The following is a 21,518-nucleotide window of genomic DNA, read 5'->3' on the forward strand; positions in this document are numbered from 1 at the left end:
GTTTCTGAGTGGCGTCTCTCTGGTGTGTGTGTGTGTGTGTGTGTGTGTGTGTGTGTGTGTGTGTGTGTGTGTGTGGGTCGACCCATTGATTGCGATCGCAGGGCTGGTGACGTCATTGTTGTGCGTGGGTGGCGGATGTACGACTCATTTAGTGAATGGCGAGAAACGTGTACCAGAATTTGGTTGTGTATAACGAGCATAATTGGAATTATTTATGTTTTTTGTATTAATGTAGTGACCTCGTTCTTGGCCAGGGTAAACAAATATTTTGTTTATAAGATTACGATTTGACGTCATCTGTTTAGAGTTGTTGTACATCAGTCAGTGGCTCTACCTCGAGCCGTCCATTCATGCCGCAGCCCAGTGGTGTTGCCATTATGAAAAACCCAGAAACATTTTCTCCTTTATGCATTTGATGAAAGATAATATTCTCGTCAAATATTATAATTCCATATTAATTGCCAAATGTCGTTGCTTGCATTAGTAAATAGATAAAATGCAGTTTGTATACAGATTATAATAGAGGGAATATTATTTGGTAATAGAGAGGTTGGCGGTGCCTGGCAGCTGAGAGTGAGGAGGGCGCGCACTGGCAGTGTCCACACAGAGTAGTAACAGAGTCTGCTTCCATCAGGGCGGAGTTCTGCTCAAACAATTTCTTTAAACTACGCTCCCAACCTTGAAAGAAGTGTTACGCAGTGTTGTTTACCTTTCAAGACACTCGTATATAAGTTTTAACGTTGTCTCTTTTGTAAACAAGTGATTAGATAGCGAGTGGCTTAGGCACGAAGAGCGAGATTTAAAGTCGTGTGTGTGTGTAGCTACGTCACTGAAGTGATAGTTTTTGGCTGGCCCTGAGTCGGAGGTCTTCAGTGACACGGCCACAACGTCACGCGCAAGTTTCGGAAGGCTGCAAGACTCTCTAATTGCCGGGAGAGAGACCTCCGTGCACGACATCAACATTAATTGATATGAGTGTAGACATTGTTAAGCCTCCAGTGACCCCCATCCACATCTTACAAGACAGGCCCCATGTACAAGACCTCAGACCGTCCTGAATGAACAGTGCTCAAAACTCACCAAGTGTGAAACATTTAATAATATCATTTTCCCTGTGCCAAAAATATGAAGAGTGTGTGTGTGTTGGATTTCGCTTTAAACGTCATCATACAGTCAACTAGATCAACGCCTCAATAACTCTACGGATCCCGAGAGCCATGTTTGACTGTCGACCGCGGTCCTTATAGCGGTAAACAAACGCTGTGTCTCTCCCTCAAGCGCTCCTTCTACGCCTTGAGCGTAGCTCGGAATGCCCTCTCCTCCCCCACCTGAGTGATATGTGGTGGTGCTGCGCACTCTTCAACTGTGATAAAGCCGGAATCCTCCGCGCTGCCACCCCTAACAATCTATGGAACCTGGCGGCCAACTCTCTCAGATCCAAGAAAGACGCCGTCCACCCCCAGAACTCCAGCCTTAAGACGGCCACCTCCTTCTGCGACGCCGACGACGACGACGCCGACGACAGGTAGAGGTCATGACGGTTTAGTGTGTTGACGCCATGTGGGTCTTCTCAGGGGGTGATGATTGGGGACGTGATCATTCTCAGGGGTGAGGTAGTGTGCCAGATCGTAGGCCAGTAATCGTACCCGGTCCGATAGACGATAGTTTACTCCAGGAGGTAAACACGTGCTCGAACGCCGGACTCGACCTTGATGTGGAGGTGTGTCGACACAGAAAGACACTTGAGGGCTCCATATACACACACACACACACATACACACGCTGAGGGTCTGGTAGCTGAGTGGATAGCTCGCAGGACTCGTATTTATGTGGCCCGGGTTCGATTTCCAGGAGCAAGCAGAAACAAATGGGGCAAAGTTTCTTTCACCCCTGATGCCCCTGTTATCTAGCAGTAAAGAGGTACCTGGGAGATAGACAGTTGTCACGGAGCTGCTTCCTGGGTATGTGTGTGGGGGGGGGGGAAGTAGTTAGATAGTAGTAGTTAGTAACAGTTGATTGATTCACAGTTGAGAGGCGGACCGAAAGAGCAGAGCTCAACCCCGCAAGCACAACTAGGTGAATACATACACACTACACGCCGGGCTGTCAATCATCACTAACTAACATCAACGTGTCAATCATTAGTAATAAGCAGTAGGCAAGTTACTTTAGTCTAATAACTCTACTTAAATCATTAGTTTAATTACAGTAGTTGGAGCTCTAGCTACAGTAGTTGAAGCAGAAGCCTAGTCGCCTACAATAGGCAGAGGTTGCTGTATTATACTGTAATACGAAACCAAACATGCAGTAGGCAGTGTTTCATTACTATTATGGTTGTTAAATGCGTCAGTAGTTGAAGGGAAGTGACGGTTTGGCAATTATGATAAAGACGAATATAATTGCCTGGTTATACTAGTAGAACCATGTGTGCTGGTAACACCATGTGTGCTGGTAACACCATGTGTGCTAGTAACACCATGTGTGCTAGTAACACCATGTGTGCTAGTAGCACCATTACAGATAGTAGCACCATTAGTTTAAGTGTTGTGATTAATGGTAGTCTTGCTTCAATGCACGCCATTACTTTTGGCCACACGATATTACCGTGGCCCTCATGACATCACTCTGGACACCATAACATCACTCTGGACACCATAACATCACTCTGGACACCATAACATCACTCTGGCCACCATAACATCACTCTGGACACCATAACATCACTCTGGACACCATAACATCACTCTGGACACCATAACATCACTCTGGCCACCATAACATCACTCTGGACACCATAACATCACTCTGGACACCATAACATCACTCTGGCCACCATAACATCACTCTGGACACCATAACATCACTCTGGACACCATAACATCACTCTGGCCACCATAACATCACTCTGGCCACCATAACATCACTCTGGACACCATAACATCACTCTGGACACCATAACATCACTCTGGACACCATAACATCACTCTGGACACCATAACATCACTCTGGCCACCATAACATCACTCTGGACACCATAACATCACTCTGGCCACCATAACATCACTCTGGCCACCATAACATCACTCTGGCCACCATAACATCACTCTGGACACCATAACATCACTCTGGCCACCATAACATCACTCTGGCCACCATAACATCACTCTGGCCACCATAACATCACTCTGGACACCATAACATCACTCTGGACACCATAACATCACTCTGGACACCATAACATCACTCTGGACACCATAACATCACTCTGGACACCATAACATCACTCTGGACACCATAACATCACTCTGGACACCATAACATCACTCTGGACACCATAACATCACTCTGGCCACCATAACATCACTCTGGACACCATAACATCACTCTGGCCACCATAACATCACTCTGGCCACCATAACATCACTCTGGCCACCATAACATCACTCTGGCCACCATAACATCACTCTGGCCACCATAACATCTCCATGGACAAGGCTGTAAATCCTTCACCACCCACGTTCTACATAACAAAAACTCTCTCTAATTCATAAATTATTATCACCAAATATAAAAAAAAATCCCCCGTCGTCCGAATCTGTCTCTTGTTTTCGATCAAGTAAAATGTATTTACAAGGGGGTTGTAGAGATGAGAATTTAAAGGGCAGCTGGGGAGGGCAGCTGGGGAGGGCAGCTGGGGAGGGCAGCTGGGGAGGGCAGCTGGGGAGGGCAGCTGGGGAGGGCAGCTGGGGAGGGCAGCTGGGACCGTAAACACCCATTAACGAGGCCACGGCGGGGGGGGGGGGCAAGGGGAACAAGGCGCCCTCTATTGTTCCCTTGCCCGTGAAATTGCGAAAAACTGTGACGTGTTCCTCTTGGGCCAATCAGGAGGCGAGGAGCGAGTGACGTCACGAGCACGTGTGACGTCAGAACACAGTCTCGGAGAGTTCTATTGATTACCAACTGTTCAGGATGTTTGGGGTGGGGGGGGGGGAGGAGGGGGGCGGGGGGTCTCTTGCTGTAAACTTTTTTTTTTAATATATATATTTTTTATCTCCTAGTCGGTTTTGCAATGCAGTAATGTTGTGTTAAGTAATAAAGAGTCGTTTCATCCTTGTGTAGTTTTCTGTATATTTAAATTGGCAAGAGAAAAGTGGTAAGTGGTACAGGGAACAAGAGAGAACCACGTGTGTGTGTGTGTGTGTGTGTGTGTGTGTGTGTGTGTGTGTGTGTGTGGTGCTCACCTATCTGTACTCACCATAGCGTATTCACCATCTGGGACCCCTGTCTATCCAGGAGCCAGTTGTGGAATGGCTCCCGGCTTATCTATCGTAGCCACTGTGAACATTATGAATGGAGTTGGGTTTCATGCGGCCTGACTACTCGCTTAGATCCTTCCATTCACCTACCACACTCTGACTAAACAAATCTGACTTTCTAAAACAGTCACCCTAACCCGCCTATATTCAAAACCCACATCAACCCACTGCCGCTACAAACGCAAATGTCACGCTTCTATATATGAAATTGCATATATATATATATATATATATATATATATATATATATATATATATATATATGTATATATATATATATATATATATATATATATATATATATATATATATATATATATATATATATATAGGGAGTCCTAAGCCACTGGTCTATATAAATTAAGTGGAGCAGCTAAAACAGTGACACAGAGCAGCTAAAACAGTGACACAGAGCAGTTGGAACAGTGACACAGAGCAGCTAAAACAGTGACACAGAGCAGTTGGAACAGTGACACAGAGCAGCTAGAACAGTGACACAGAGCAGCTGGAACAGTGACACAGCTTCAACAGGACACAGAAGGGAAGCAGTGAGTGAGAAACTTACAAGAATTATGTGACATGGTCTGTGATTACACAGGGAAAACAACTGGGTGACTGCATCTTCCAGGATTGCCCTAAAGCCTTCGACACTTTTGTACCAATCACTTGGGCTAGACGGAAGAGCGACGGTCTCTCTTCATGCAGGTCGGTGTTCAATCCCCCGACCGTCCAAGTGGTTGGGCACCATTTATCCCCCCCCCACCCCCGTCTTATCCCAAATCCTTATCCCTTTCCAGTGCTATATAGATGTAATGGCTTGGTGCTGTCTCCTAGACGGTGGTTTTCCATGTGACTTGTCAGAGAAGTGCAAGGGACGCGGAGGAGACAGGATTGAGACATACATGATATTGACAGTGCGGCACATTTACACATTTTCCTCTGTCCTCCATGCACAGGGGCTGGAGAGATCATTTAGAAAACGGGTGTTTAGACTGGCGGGCTCCAAGAGCCGAAGCTCGTTCCTGCAGGCACAAATAGGTGAGCGCAGGCAATATTACACCAGCGGAGGCGTCGTAGATCATTTTAGCGGGAAAGATGTTAGCGTGGGGGGGGGGGGGTGACACCACCCTAACATATCACCTCATTACCCAGGCTAACTGCCCCCTCCCCCCCCTCGTTCACTTGATGACGTAGTAAGCCTGCAAGTATGACGTCACTCCCCCACTGATGACGTGACGTCACCACCCTCCAGCTGATGACGTGACGTCACCACACTCCAGCTGATGCCGTGACGTCACCACCCTCCAGCTGATGCCGTGACGTCACCACCCTCCAGCTGATGCCGTGACGTCACCACCCTTCAGCTGATGCCGTGACGTCACCACCCTCCAGCTGATGCTGGTGTAGAGACACAAACCTCATATGATGACGTCATAAACCTCTCGAGGGATGTTTTAAGCACCGCACCAAGCCCAAGACGCCATGAACCTGACCCGAGCAGGGTGAGGCCTCTCGGAAGACGTCGTAAGGTACGCCAGCTGGGGTAAACACCCCCTAACACCCAAACTGGTTATTCGACGAGCCGGCTTAGTGGATGTAACGTCACTGTATCTCATTTGGTGACGTCATTAGCCACGAACGCACTCCTCAGGTGAGGACGTCATCGATGACGTCATCAGGCAGTCCGAGGGTATGTGATGACGTCACGCATAGCGGGTTCTCAGTGTTATACGTGAAGAACAAGGGCGACAGCAGCGTCTGCTGAGCCTCACAGCAGACAACCAGGAGACAGCAGAATACAGCAATACCGCGCCAGAGATATCAATGTGAAAACATTTTTTTGTTAATTTTATTTTTCCTTAAATTTGCGCCAAGGCGGAGTTCATCTGGGAGCGCGACACGTCTTGTGAATGAACATGAATGAACTTGCCGGCATGTTCAACACCTCTTACTTGCCAGAAACCCCCACTGGGTTGAACAAATCCACAAGGGTTCGAACCTACGTCCGAGAGGATCCCAGACGCTGCCTTAATCGACCGAGCTACGACATGGTAAAAGAATTGCAACCGAAAGTTCTACTGACCCGCTGGGTTGTTCATCCTGTCGCTTGTACCGGGCCCCGCCTGAGAGACTCTCAACTCTCAAGTGAACACGTCGTCTGGCAAGGAGGTTGACGTTGGTCAACTCTTAATATTGCGTTATCATCAAGTGATCAAAATTGAGAGAGCGTTTAGGGAGTCTCTGATGATTGCCAGTTGGTGTTTTCCTCACTCGATTATTGTTGGATTTAGTGAACTATTGGTTAATGGTTTATGTTATATGGGGCCCTGTCTCTCATGGGGTCAAGGTGGGGGTCACTCCTCGTCCTGTAGACTTGCAACTCTTCTGACCATCTGTGATTTTGGCTTTAAAACATTTAATTCATATTTGTTAACAAAATAAACATTACAGAGAAAGAAGCAGAATGTTTAGATGAATACGAAAATGGAAGACTCAAGAGGTACTACACATTATTGAAGGCTGTTTAGAGTCCTGTGTGTGAGTGTATGTGAGTGTGTGAGTGTCTGAGTGTCTGTAGTGTGTGTGTGTGTGAGTGTGTGTGAGTTCATGAGTCTGTCATCGCTGGAGTGCATGAACGGTTTTACCGATTTTGATAAAAAATAAAAACCAATTGTTTTGCATACCGGTGACGGGTATTACCTACACTGTAACGAGGACGGGATGAGAAGTGATGGCCACTGTATTCTGGAGTGAGTATTTTGTGAGTGAGTGAGTGAGTGAGGATATTAGATTAACCCTTTTATGGCGGCTACAGTGGGTAAAATAAGTTTGTTCCCCTAATAAACTTGTATTAGGCATGTTGTTAACTTTCCCGTATCATCATATAATATAAGATATACTTATAAGATAAACTTTAAGGTACTTTAAATATCTTATTTCTCATTAGGTGCCGATAGGTGACTTTGTGTAGGTTATGGAATGGAGAATAATCATTAGATCCATTCCTCTCGTCATTGATCATTAACCATTCTAAATAACCCGACCAGGATTCGAACCCATGCCACCTCAGGATCACCCCCAGGGGTGAGCCTGAACGGTTTAGGTTCGAATCCTTGTCGGGCCAATTGAATTCTTAGTAATCTCACTTGACAATTCCCATTTAATTAAGAATTCATTTATTATTAATCAGTAACGACCTTTGTTGACCAGAGCCAAACTTTAACCCCCGCAAACACAACTAGGTGAGTACACACACACACACACACACACACACACACACACACACACACACACACACACACACACACACACACATTTACAACCGGTAGCTGGAAAGGCGGGATCCAAGAGTCAATGCTCGATCCTGCAAGCACAAATAGGTGAGTACACACACACACACACACACACACACACACACACACACACACACACACACACACACACACGTGCGTGCTCACAATCAATAAACACATGTCGAGACCACAACCAGGACATACTCAGCATATTTGACTAAATATATAACCATCCCGGTTATATATTTATATATACCGAGCGAGGGAGCCGGTCGGCCGAGCGGACAGCACGCGGGACTTGTGAGCATGTGGTCCTGGGTTCGATCCCAGGCGCCGGCGAGAAACAATGGGCAGAGTTTCTTTCACCCTATGCCCCTGTTACCTAGCAGTAAAATAGGTACCTGGGTGTTAGTCAGCTGTCACGGGCTGCTTCCTGGGGGTGGAGGCCTGGTCGAGGACCGGGCCGCGGGGACACTAAAAAGCCCCGAAATCATCTCAAGATAACCTCAAGATAAGAATCCCAGATATACTCCCTCGCGGCCCTCGGCCGTTCATGTCTTCAGACAATATGGAGACAGAATGGGAACCACTGAAGCTTTTGTATCGGTAATGATAGACATTTTGAGCGCCAGGTATAAATTCAAGCCTTTAAGCTGATATTTTTTACAAGCCTTGAGTGTTTTATTTTGAAATGTTGGTGACGATTTATGCACTATTTATTGTCTTGTTTGAAGAGCCAGTGTTGTTTATGTGGCCATGTGTGTGTATATATGTGACTCGTGGTGGTGTCTGGTGCACACCTGTTCTCTTAGGCAGGCTTCTCATACTCTCTTGTTGCTGGGCTCCTCTTGCCACACACATTGTCCTCTTGTTGACACCTCTTTCACTCTCACTTTGACCTCTTGTTGACACCTCTTTCACTCTCACATTTAAGTGTATATACTCTTCAGACCCGATAATATTATTGATAGCATCCAGCACTTCTATTCTAGTTCACATTATTGTGTCTTGCGGCCTGAGGCTTCTCTATGACTGCCTCAGCTCCAACAGGTCTATCAGGATTATACCTTATATTGTTTATCTTCCTCTTCATGTATCATTGACCTAGAGAACTCCACGAGCTTCTCTTGACACCATACGACCTCAGCAACAGACTGCTTGATCCAGAGCTCACTTGGTGCTCACAGAATAGGTCGGAACAGCTCGCGTCGAGTAGTGTGTCGTGCGCGTTATGAATGGCAACTGGTTTCCATCTGGGATGATCCGGCCAATCACATAATGCCACGTATCGGCATCTGGGATGGTCCGGCCAATCACATAATGCCACGTATCGGCATCTGGGATGGTCCGGCCAATCACATAACGCCACGTATCGCTTCATTCAACATGAACTATCCCACTTCCTGTGCATCTAAGAATGAACAGAGGTTGTCGTGAGGTTAGATTACGTTAGGTTAGGTTAGATTCGATTAAGTTATGTTAAATGGCCCAATTTATATGAGCTGAGATGACTGCTAGACTTGGAGACGAGGTTCCCACGTGGGGTATTCCTTCCCAAGTCTTGTATAAAGTGCTGCCATCAGAGTCCTCGCCTCGCAGGCGGTAGTTTGGAGGTAATTACAAGGTGTTCGAAGCTTGGGGTGATCACTGCAGGTTTAAGGCGCGCACGGCTGACCTAAAATAGATCTTTAAAGGCGCAAGGAATGCATAAAGGGAAGAGCCTGTGGCACTGTTCATTGTATGTGGCCCCACACACACACACACACACACACACACACACACACACACACACACACACACACACACACACACACACACGCACACACACACACACACACACACACACACACACACACACACACACTGAATTCACGTGTTGATTGACGGTTGAGAGGCGGGACCAAAGAGGCAGAGCTCAACCCCTGCAAGCACAATTAGGTGGGTGAGTACTAATGTGTGTGTGTGTGGCACTGCTCTGTGTGTATACAGCCATGGTGGTTGTAATTTCCTCAAGGGATCACAACTCAAGCACACTGTAAAAATAACCTTGAAGCATAACACAGTGGGACATATATAACCTACACGTCACGACTCCCACACACTTATTTTACACCTTAAACGGTGGGCAACACCTTAAATATATATAAGACAGGTTTGAAAGGTATGTCGGAGGTATTTTAAGACGTGACTAAAGTATCAGTATATGTCTTATGAGGGGACACATGAAGGGACACATGAAGGGACACATGATGGGACACATGAGGGGACACATGAAGGGACACATGAGGGGACACATAAGGGGAATATCACCGATGTTTATATACGAGAACTGAATGAAAGAATTGCCACGGAGGAAGAGAACGCATGTCTGGAGTCCCTCACAAGTCTAACTATGGGCAAGAGAAGTGTGTGTGTGTGTGTGTGTGTGTGTGTGTGTGTGTGTGTGTGTGTGTGTGTGTGTGTGTGTGTGTGTGTGTGTGTGTGTGTGTGTGTGTGTGTGAACTCCCCAGTCCCTCCTCTGGCGCGTTCAACACCGTCACTAGAATGATGTACCAAACCACCCTAACCTAACCTAACCACCCTAGCCTAACCTAACCGAGGATCCAGGAACACAAAACGGGACATCACCTCAATTCGAGCGAGCCGCTGTGATTCTTAACACATCTTACTTGGAGGATGGGGGACGTCAAAATACGGTGTGTTATGCGAGACGACAGGTTCATGGGGGGAGATATGGGACGTCACGAGAGAGTGAATGGAAGGGCATAACGTTAGAGGGGAGAGGGGACACGCTGAGAGGAGAGAGAGAGAGAGAGAGAGAGAGAGAGAGAGAGAGAGAGAGAGAGAGAGAGAGAGAGAGAGAGAGAGAGAGAGAGAGAGAGAGAGAGAGAGAGAGAGGGGGGGGGAAGAAGGGTGTTGCAAATGGATGTTAGAAGGATGAAGAGTTACAGAGACGAGACACGTGACAAAGGTGGGGATGGCGGGGAGAGAAGGTAGAGTGGAGAATGATCAATATGGCTCTATATTTAGCGTGTGAGGCTTGGCCAGGAGAACCCCCCCCCCCTCTTCTTCCCCCCCTTCCCCCCTCCTCATGTCCAGGGGGAGGGGTGTTGGGAGGAGGAGGAGGAGGTCGCCAGGTCTCTCTCTCTCTTCCACGACTTCCTGGTCTTTACATTTCATTCCTAAGGTATTTTTTTTTTTGGTTAATTTGTGTTTCATTTCGCTCACTATCAAGTCGGTGGACTCCCTCAACATTTTTCTCTCGCCTCTTCCTCCTAATTAAAGCAGCAGCTAAATTAATGTGAAATACTTGAGGTATCACAGCTAAATCTCTCTAATTCTTGAGGTATCTCAGCTAAACCTCTCTAATTCTGGAGGTATCACAGCTAAACCTCTCTAATTCTGGAGGTATCACAGCTAAACCTCTCTAATTCTTGAGGTATCACAGCTAAACCTCTCTAAATCTGGAGGCATCACAGCTAAACCTCTCTTAACCCCCTTAAATAATAGAGATCGTGGCTGAACCTCCCTTAATCACAGAGAGATCACAGCTGAAAAATCCCTTAATTAATCACCGGGATAATTAGCCAGTTGGCAAGCACACCATCACCTTAAATGCTCCCCCGTGTGTGTGTGTGCCGTGGAAGTTATCACCCAGGTAACAGGTCTCGCCACTCGATCCTCTAATCCCATTATCTAAGCCGCTTATCGGAGTCTTTTTCGCCAGTGAAGAGGTCGGGTCAGGCGAGTCATCCCTGGAGCCTTAGTGAGCGGGAGCTGCTGGGTTAGCGAGGGCAGTATGGTGTGGTATGAGAGGGGCATTTTGACCTCGGGTGTCTTGTGAGAGGTGAGAGGAAAGAAGGAATGGTACACACAGAAATCACAATAGTGTGATGTATCAAATGGACAAATGAGAGGTTGCAGGATCCAAGTAAGTTCAGTAGAACTTCTGGTTACAAATTTTGTTGACCATGTCGTAGCTCAGTCGATTAAGGCAGCGTCTGGGATGCTCTCGGACTTAGGTTCGAATCCTCGTCACGGCCCTTGTGGATTTGTTCAAGGAATGGTAGTTAAGAACATGTGTGTGTGTTCTTAACTATAAGAACAAAAATGTCTCGCTATGGTTCAAGCGTGTGTTGAGTTTCCATGGCTATCTTATCGGTTTGCTATTGCTTAACTTGACCATCCTCTATATTTCTGTTATATCCCTCAGTATTTTGTATGACTGCCTCATGTCCCCTCTGTTTCACCTCTCGTCCAGTGACATTAGGCTCCGGAGCGTTGTTCTTTCTCAGGCTTCGTTTTTGTCTTATCTTCTGAAGGTGGCCGAAGGAATGCTATTAGACGGAAGAACTCACTGGGATCCGTAAGGCCCTGGGAGTGAGCAGCAAGCTGTGTCGCCCCGAGCCACACTAAGACACAGCCACATCACCAGGATGTGCTGAGCTGTGTCTCCCCAAGCCACACTCAGACACAGCCACATCACCAGGATGTGCTGAGCTGTGTCTCCCCAAGCCACACTCAGACACAGCCACATCACCAGGATGTGCTGAGCTGTGTCTCCCCAAGCCACACTCAGACACAGCCACATCACCAGGATGTGCTGAGCTGTGTCTCCCCAAGCCACACTCAGACACAGCCACATCACCAGGATGTGCTGAGCTGTGTCTCCCCAAGCCACACTCAGACGCAGCCACATCACCAGGATGTGCTGAGCTGTGTCTCCCCAAGCCACACTCAGACACAGCCACATCACCAGCATGTGCTAAGCTGGCAAGCATCACCACACCCTTCAGCATCCTACTCAGAGATGCTTTCAAAACACCAGGTGCAGAATACATCCTGTCATGGCTGTAATCTGCAATTTCAGGTGTAACCAGCCGCTGAAAAGGCAATAAATGTACATAGACAACGTACAGAAATATTCTGTAAGAAGGGAAGGGGGAAGGGAACTACCAGGGGAAAGCGCCAAGCCATTACGACTCTATAGCACTGGGAAGGGGTCAGGATAAGGATTATGGATGGGACGGGGGGAAGGAATGGTGCCCAACCACTTGGACGGTCGGGGATTGAACGCCGACCTGCATGAAGCGAGACCGACGCTCTACCGTCCTAGAATTGAGGGAACCGAGCTCCTGAGACAGAGACAGCTGAGCCTAATGACACTAGAAATAATGAGAAATGTTGGAAACAGGATCCTGACATACACAGTACTCATGTTTAGTAGGGAAACGAGATGTCAGACATGGAAGCTGGACACACAGATGAGCCATAGAGACGCGTGAATCATTTGAGCAGTAAGCAGTTGTAACGGACTAGTAGGGAAGAAAAGAATCTATGCTTCCTCAGTCCACACTTTGAAATATATATATATATATATATATATATATATATATATATATATATATATATATATATATATATATATATATATATATATATATATATATATATATATATATATGACCAAAAATAAGGAGGTTTTAAAGGGTAGGCAGCCACTCCATTAGACGACAGAGAGGTGTAGAAGCGGTGCTGAGGAGCTGAAGCTCTGCGCAGGGAGCTGCGTTAGGTAGGTAAGGAGACCTACGTCTTCCCTGATGTCATTGACCAAAAGGCCACACGGCCAAAATTAGTAACGATTTCATAAAGCTCTCATGAGCTAGTGTGAACGCCGGATAATCCGGACACCGGCTAGACCGGATATTGGACACCGGGCAGACCTGACAACAGGCAGACTGGACAAGGAGCAGGCAACAAGGAAAGCTATCGCAAAAAAATTCTTTCGATTGAATAAGCAAGAAATTAACTTCTCTTCTAAAAGTGTTGTAGAGCAGCCGGTCCATCAGCAGGAGGACCACACAAGCCGGGATCATCTGGACCAGCAAAAGGGCGCGGGATGCAGTATAGATGACTGGTGGCGGGGTATATATAGCGTTGAAGGTTCCCGGGCCACCCAGCGCTGTGAGGGGCGCCGCTCCACCAGACTCCCGCCATGCCCACACACTGCCCCGTCATCCCCCGCCATGCCCCGTCATGCCCACACACTGCCCCGCCATGCCCACACACTGCCAAATCGTCCAAAAATTACATTCTTGAATGCCCTGCCATCTATACATTCCCTTCGATATTATATTGTACAATGTACTTGTTTGACTAATTTCCAGTCCACTGATTTAAGAGAGTTGGTGAACCCCATAAACATTCTGCATTCTGGAACATTTGAATGACACCTGACCTGAGTTTGAGTCATAATAAAAGCGTCACTTATATAATAATTAAAGAGTTTCCACGCTGTGAGAGGGGGGGAGGGAGGGGCTCATGTTGCAAGTTTGTACCCAAGTACGAAACTACGCCTGTTTGTACGTAGTTATCTAACTTATCAAGTCTGATGACCATTATGTCACTAAAAACATACATTTCCTAATTGTGATATATTCATTAAATACCAATTATCTTTTACGCGTGTATCCCTTAGCGTGCAAAAATAGATAACCTTTTGTAATTATGCATGATTACCTGCACTCGCTCCCAGGATATTTGTACAGGAGAATGTCTGCGAGGCTCACTGTGTATTTTATATCCTGCTGTATCAGCATCTCTTTGTATCCAGCTGACTCAGCATCTCTTGTATTCAGCTGGCTCAGCATCTCTTGTACTCAGCTGGTTCAGCATCTCTTGTATTCAGCTGGCTCAGCATCTCTTGTATTCAGCTAGCTAAGCATTTCTGTTGATACGAAGCTGCCAGGCAGTCTAGTGGTTAAGCTTAAGATTAGCAAACTACAGCATCTTTCAGTATTCTTACAGCCCAAGCTGCTGCTACTACTCGCAGCAGCAGTTTGGTACAGACGAGTACTACACTGTGAGTACAGCCGAGTACCCGTCTGTACTCATATTGTGGGACAAGCTCTTACGACCTTTGGCCATTTCCATGACCTTTAAAAGTATTAACTATCCCCCCCACACCCCCCAAAAAAACTACTTTGGGGTTGCTTAAACTAGAGACCAAGGTTAGGCTATATTTGGCCTCATTTTAAATACTCTATGATCATGCAGCCCGTTCTCCTAAGGTTTCTCAACGTCTAGAAAACGGTCAATGTAAAGTGACCTCTCGTAATCTACCAGAGGACCCAAAACAGAAAACGGGACAGTACGTCACTTTCGCGAACCGCTTCCATTTTAGAGTACGACCATTTTTGGCCTCGTGTAACGCATACGAGCGAAAAGCGACGTTCTTTGTAGGAGGACAGGTTGTAGGAGGACAGGTTTTGGGAGGAGAGGTTGGATCATAATACACTAGAAATGGAAGGGACGACGACGTTTCGGTCCGTCCTGGACCATTCTCAAGTCGATTGTGATGAGGACAGGTAGGGACAGGCATTAAATAGGCAAGAGAGAGCTGAGGAGGAAAGTCAAGTGTAGGGGATAGTAGTAATGAGAACTGCAGCAGGCCTATTGGCCCATACGAGGCAGCTCCTATTATAACCACCGAAGGAGATAGTAATAGGAATAAGAAGAGGATAGCAAGGGGGCGTAGAAGACAAAGAACAGAAAAAGGGAGAAGAGAGAAAGAAAGGGAAAGAGAAAGAAAGAAATGGAAGGGGGAAAGCTTATGTTAAATCACGTTTGTTAGAAAGATTAGAGCATTTGAGTATATACTGTGAAAGGGAAGAGTCCACAGCAACAAAGCCAGGACTCAAGTTCATGTTGGGTACATTGTTAATAAGAGCCGATTCTACAAGTTTCTAGTGTGTGGTCTGGTCAACATACTTCAGCCACGTTATTGTGACTCATCGCCTGCATATGGATCATAATATACAATATGATGAGGAGAATGAATGAATAAGCTTCTTCAAATTTAGAGAAAGCAGCACAAGAGGACACAGATGGACGCTGGAAACGCAAATTAATCGAAGGAATATAAGGAAATACGCGTATCCCGTTCAGGGAAAGTAGAAAGTAGAATGCACTGAGAAAAAGAAGCTGTGATAGCCACCTCCATCCTCAACTTTAATGCCAGATTCGGCAAAAAATCAGAATGTCAGAATGGTTAAACTGTAACCCAGTATGCCCCCTTGCCTACTAGTACAAGGCTAGTACGCGGGCAGCATGAGGAGCTAGACTTGACTTCCCCCATAGACATTCTTAGGTAAGTACACCACACACCACTACACCCCAACGCCACACACCACTACCACCACCACCAACAACAACAACAACAACAACAACAACAACACTACACTACTCCAGCGCAATCAAATAAATCAAAATACAAGTACTAAGAGGTCGGGAAGTGGGTCAGATAGAGTTGTGGTGAATGTTGTGAAGGAGGGGGAGGGGGGGGAGGGGGAGGGGTAGACGGGGAGGGGGGGTGGAAGGGGGGAAGAGGATGGAACAGAAGAAATAAATGGGTGGATGAAGGAGAGCCGATAACATAAAGAGGAAGGACAAAGTGAGAGTAGGTTAAAGGAAGAATGAATGGGGGGACGACGAGAGAGAGAGAGAGAGAGAGAGAGAGAGAGAGAGAGAGAGAGAGAGAGAGAGAGGGAGAGAGAGAGAGAGAGAGAGAGAGAGAGAGAGAGAGAGAGAGAGAGAGAGAGAGAGAGAGAGAGAGAGAGAGAGAGAGAGAGAGAGAGAGAGAGAGGAGAGGGCAAAGAGAGCAAAGAGAATGGGAGAATAACAGAGAAGAGTGAATGGCAGGGAAGGGAAGGGAGCTATTAAAAAAACTGTCCCTATATTGTTTTTCCTGTTGTTGTTGCTTACCATTCAGTAACTACGGGGAAGTGAGGTGTAGCTCTGCATGCCCCGCCTTCTATACTCTTGATGTACCTGATCTGTTATAGCTTAACTAGTTAATGCTGTAGTTCCGTTAACTAGGAATAGCAACAGAATTCCTTCTGTTGCTATTGCTAAGCAACAGAAGACAGCGAGTCACTGTAAGGGGTGAGGTCTCAAAGTGGCGTGACGTCACCAGTGGAGTCCCACAGGGATCAGTCCTTGGACCTATCCTGTTTCTCATATATAAACGATCTTCTTGAAAGTCGACTCATTCCTCTCAATAATTGCAAATGATATGAAAATTATGAGGAGGATTAAGACGGGAAGACACCAAGAGACTATAAGATGACCTGGACAAACTGAAAAAAATAGTCAAACAAATGGCTTGAGTTTAGCTCAAGTATATGTAAGGTAATGAAGATAGGTGGAGGGAGCAGGAAGTCAGTCGTAAGGGACCAAATAGGGAAAGAAATCATATAATAACGAATAGAGAGAAGAATCTTGGGGTTAGTTATCACATCGAACCTGTCCCCCTGAAGCCCACATAAAAAGGTTATCATCAGCGAGGTATGCGATGCTGGCTAACATCAGAACTACCTTTAGAAATTTGTGTTAGGATTCATTTAGGGCTTGGGGAGTAGAAGACCTCCCAGAACCCCATCCAGGAACAATCAAGGTACAGGTCCACAAGAGACGCACAGGAATATCTGAGCCGGCCGGCAGTGCGAACACCATCCTCCTGCCCTCGGAACACATCTCTGAAAATACCCGAGTACGAACTGGATATAAAAGTCTAAAATATGCATTAGTAGCTGACACATTGACGTCTGGGGCTGACGCACCCGGCCCTCGTCGGGTCGAACACCCACTTCAAGATGACTTCTCAGTATTCCCCACTGTTACCTGTTTCTTCTGTAACACTGTATTTGGCGTCCTGCGGCCTGTAGTGACCCCCATCCCCTGAGAAAGGGGCCAAACGGGGTGTTATATATATATATTGACTGGTAATATTGTTATTGTTGTGGGTGATGTTGGAGTGCAGCGGCGAGGGGTGATGATAGCGAGGCGCAGGGGGAGGCGGGGTGCAGAGATGACTGTGATAGAACACGACTGTCGTTAAGGCACTGTGGCCTGTTGGCGCCGCAGTGCCTGCGTCGTGGCTTGCTGACGCCGTAGTGCCTGCGTCGTGGCTTGCTGACGCCCCAGTGCCTGCGTCGTAGCCTGCTGACGCCGCAGTGCCTGCGTCGTAGCCTGCTGACGCCGCGGTGCCTGCGTCGTGGCTTGCTGACGCCGCAGTGCCTGCGTCGTAGCCTGCTGACGCCGCAGTGGCTGCGTCGTAGCCTGCTGACGCCGCAGTGCCCATAGGACCATAGAAAAAACTGATGGCTTCAAATTAGAGCTGAGGTTTAAATTGGCAAAAAAAGTAGAATAAAATTAGGGGGGGGGATAAGAATATCTAAGACAGTTTGAAGGATAACGACATGAGTGTCCCGTGAGTATGAGGAAGACACATGAGTGTCCCTGAGTATGAGGAAGACATATGAGTGTCCCGTGAGTATGAGGAAGACACATGAGTGTCCCGTGAGTATGAAGAAGACACATGAGTGTCCCTGAGTATGAGGAAGACATATGAGTGTCCCGTGAGTATGAGGAAGACACATGAGTGTCCCTGAGTATGAGGAAGACATATGAGTGTCCCGTGAGTATGAGGAAGACACATGAGTGTCCCGTGAGTATGAAGAAGACACATGAGTGTCCCTGAGTATGAGGAAGACACATGAGTGTCCCGTGAGTATAAGGGAGACATGAAGGTCAGGTCATCATTCCCCGGAGTCACCATAATAGCACCTCATCATTCCCAGCCTGAGTGTGGTGTTGTGTCTCCTGCAGGAGTGGACGCGGCAGCAAGAGGAGTCTGAGGTCGCCGCCCGTCCAGCGTCAGCGGTGTGTGCAGCTGGAGGGCGGTGAGGAGGAGGGGGCGGCGGCCACTCAGCAGGGCCGCGCCGCCCCCCGCCCGCACGCCCCTCCACCCGACCACAGAACCCACTCCAGGGACATTGTCCTTGAGGTAAGCATTCTCTCTCTCTCTGTCTCTGTCTCTCTCTCTCTCTCTCTCTCTCTCTCTCTCTCTCTCTCTCTCTCTCTCTCTCTCTCTCTCTCTCTCTCTCTCTCTCTCTCTCTCTCTCTCTCTCTCTCTCTCTCTCTCTCTCTCTCTCTCTCTCTCTCTCCTCTCTCTCTCTCTCTCTCTCCTCTCTCTCTCTCTCCTCTCTCTCTCTCTCTCTCTCTCTCTCTCTCTCTCTCTCTCTCTCTCTCTCTCTCTCTCTCCTCTCTCTCTCTCTCTCTCTCTCTCTCTCTCTCTCTCTCTCTCTCTCTCTCTCTCTCTCTCTCTCTCTCTCTCTCTCTCTCTCTCTCTCTCTCTCTCTCTCTCTCTCTCCTCTCTCTCTCTCTCTCTCTCTCTCTCTCTCTCTCTCTCTCTCTCTCTCTCTCTCTCTCTCTCCTCTCTCTCTCTCTCTCTCTCTCTCTCTCTCTCTCTCTCTCTCTCTCTCTCTCTCTCTCTCTCTCTCTCTCTCTCTCTCTCTCTCTCCTCTCTCTCTCTCTCTCTCTCTCTCTCTCTCTCTCTCTCTCTCTCTCTCTCTCTCTCTCTCTCTCTCTCTCTCTCTCTCTCTCTCTCTCTCTCTCTCTCTCTCTCTCTCTCTCTCTCTCTCTCTCTCTCTCTCTCTCTCCTCTCTCTCTCTCTCTCTCTCTCTCTCTCTCTCTCTCTCTCTCTCTCTCTCTCTCTCTCTCTCTCTCTCTCTCTCTCTCTCTCTCTCTCTCTCCCTCTCTCTCCCTCTCTCTCTCTCTCTCTCTCTCTCTCTCTCTCTCTCTCTCTCTCTCTCTCTCTCTCTCTCTCTCTCTCTCTCTCTCTCAGAGGTTGATGTAGGAGTTTCTACTAAGCTTGGCTTCGTTCCCGCAGCTTGACGCCATCCGCGGGACAACGGGCGCCTCGTCAGAAGTGCCGCTGGTGGTGGTAGCGACGGCTGAGGGCGGCACCCGCACGCACGCCCTCAGCCGCACGCGGAGCCGCCCCGCCCACCCGCCCACCTACGCCCACAGTGCCTCACCCGGGGACCCTTTGCCCAGGACCCACACATATCACAAATACGGCAGCGCCAGCTTCGACCTGGCCAAGCCCTACGAGGGAGCCCGCGCCGCCTTCCACACCTCCCGCAGCAGCTTCGAAGGAGACCGCCGGCTCTCTATGAGTGCCGCAGGCGGCAGAGGAGGGTGCGAGAGTGTCCTGCCGCCGCCCACTTGCGACAAGAGTCCCGGGTCAGCGCGGCGGCTGCCCGCCATGGAGGCGGGGTCGCCGCCCTGCAGCAGCAGCAGCAACAGCGACAGGACGCTGCAGGAGAACCTCCCTCGGGGAGGCTTCCGCCGCAGCAGGAGTGAGAGGGCGGGAGGCTCCTCGGTAGGAGCCTCTCCCGCCCGCAGCGAGTCTCTCAGAGTGAGCAGGAGCCGCGCCCGCCACCAGGATGTGGAGATGACGGAACTCTGCTCTCCCAGAAGACTCCACTCTTACGACGAGTACAGGTGAGTGTCTGCTGGCAGGCGCAGACTTCCCTCCCTCCTGCAGCCCTCCTCAGTGTCTCGGGGTCATGCTGTGTACAAAGTTAATATTGTTATTGTTACATTAGTGTATATATTGTATTAACATACGGCAAGATGGAGTCTGAGTGTCTCCCACACTATTCTCCCACAGTGTATGTCTGTCTCCCACATTCCCATACAGTATCCTTCAACCATCCCTCTTTCCCCACCCTACACCCCCTTCCCAGTAAACTCCTCCCCTCCCACCCCTCTCCCACCCAATCTTCAGTCCCCCAAGTCCCCCAACCACAACAGAACCTTTCCCCACACTCACAGTTACCTCACAAACAGCACAGCGCTCCCACACTCCCACATTTCTCCTGCAGCAGCAGACTAGCGCCGGAGGGGAGCGTCAGCCCTGTGGGCGTACCTGTGGGCGTGACGTCTGCGGCGAGGTGGAGATCGGGCGGCCTGGCGGGGCGGAGGCAATCTTCCCTGGAGAGTTGTGAGCTGGAGGACCTCATGGAGAACAGGAGAAATGTGGAGCAGCGGCGTCTCCTCCTACAGGCGGACTCCACCACGCCTTCTGACGAGGACGAGGAGCCCAGGAGCAAGGTCCGCTACAACGACATGGGCTCCCTCGAGCAGGTGAGGCGCCTGCACCCTGTCTCACACTGATACAGCGCTACATCACACTGAACCATAACATCACACTGGTCTAACTCTTCATCACACTGGACTAACTCTTCCTCACACTGAACTATAACATCACACTGGTCTAACTCTTCATCACACTAGACTAACTCTTCCTCACACTGAACTAACTCCTCATCACACTGTACTAACTCCTCATCACACTGTATTAACTCTTCATCACACTGAACCATTTAGAAACCCTTCGATCCATTAATTCACATACTTGATCAATTTAAAATTGAATGTATATTATTTTATATTATTTCAAATAGCTTTTTTGTTGTTAATATATTGAGCGCTTCGTCTTAAAACACTGAATTAAATATTTTGTTCAATTTCTGTATTAAAATGTTCTTTATAGTGTGATCAAAATTATATATTGAAGGATTATACTTTCAAAGGGTATCGTTCATTATATAAATTGAATGTTCAAACAAATTTTGATAGTGAAGGAAGTTGATGAATATTGCCGTTGTAGAGAAGCAAAGGTGTCATAGGTGTTTGTGAAGAGTTGTAAGGTGATAGTGGCGTGTCCCACCAGGTGAACGAGGAGATGGCAGACCTCCTTGACGACTCTAGCGTCGCATCTTCAGACAACCAGGAGAAGATCAAGGTAAATTGATCCCATTGCCACATCCTCCCCCTCCCCCTTCCCCACACGGGTCAACATCTTCACAACTCCCACCCGGGCCAGCACCCTCACACCCCCACCTGGGCCAGCACCCTCACCTGGGCCAGCATCTTCACATCCCCACCTGGGCCACTTAAAGCTGTACCTTAGACACCTTCCGCCCATCGCTTCATCCCTCTCCTTTACGCACCTCATCTCACATCACATCCCTCATGTCACACACCTCATATCACTTCC

General features: G+C 48.0%; 1 protein-coding gene across 2 annotated transcripts in view; it reads left to right on the forward strand.

The window, feature by feature from the left end:
* Positions 1–21,518, forward strand: part of LOC123774778 (uncharacterized) — a 285,909-nt gene that overhangs the window by 260,363 nt on the left and 4,028 nt on the right. For both annotated transcript variants that reach the window (XM_045769374.2, XM_045769373.2), the window contains 4 exons: positions 18,278–18,455; positions 19,341–19,957; positions 20,341–20,602; positions 21,192–21,263. In XM_045769374.2, coding sequence (XP_045625330.2) covers positions 18,278–18,455; positions 19,341–19,957; positions 20,341–20,602; positions 21,192–21,263 — 1,129 coding nt within the window. The remainder of the gene's footprint in view (positions 1–18,277; positions 18,456–19,340; positions 19,958–20,340; positions 20,603–21,191; positions 21,264–21,518) is intronic.

This window comes from Procambarus clarkii, chromosome 68, assembly GCF_040958095.1.
Source record: "Procambarus clarkii isolate CNS0578487 chromosome 68, FALCON_Pclarkii_2.0, whole genome shotgun sequence".
NCBI classification, from domain to species: Eukaryota; Metazoa; Arthropoda; class Malacostraca; order Decapoda; family Cambaridae; genus Procambarus; species Procambarus clarkii.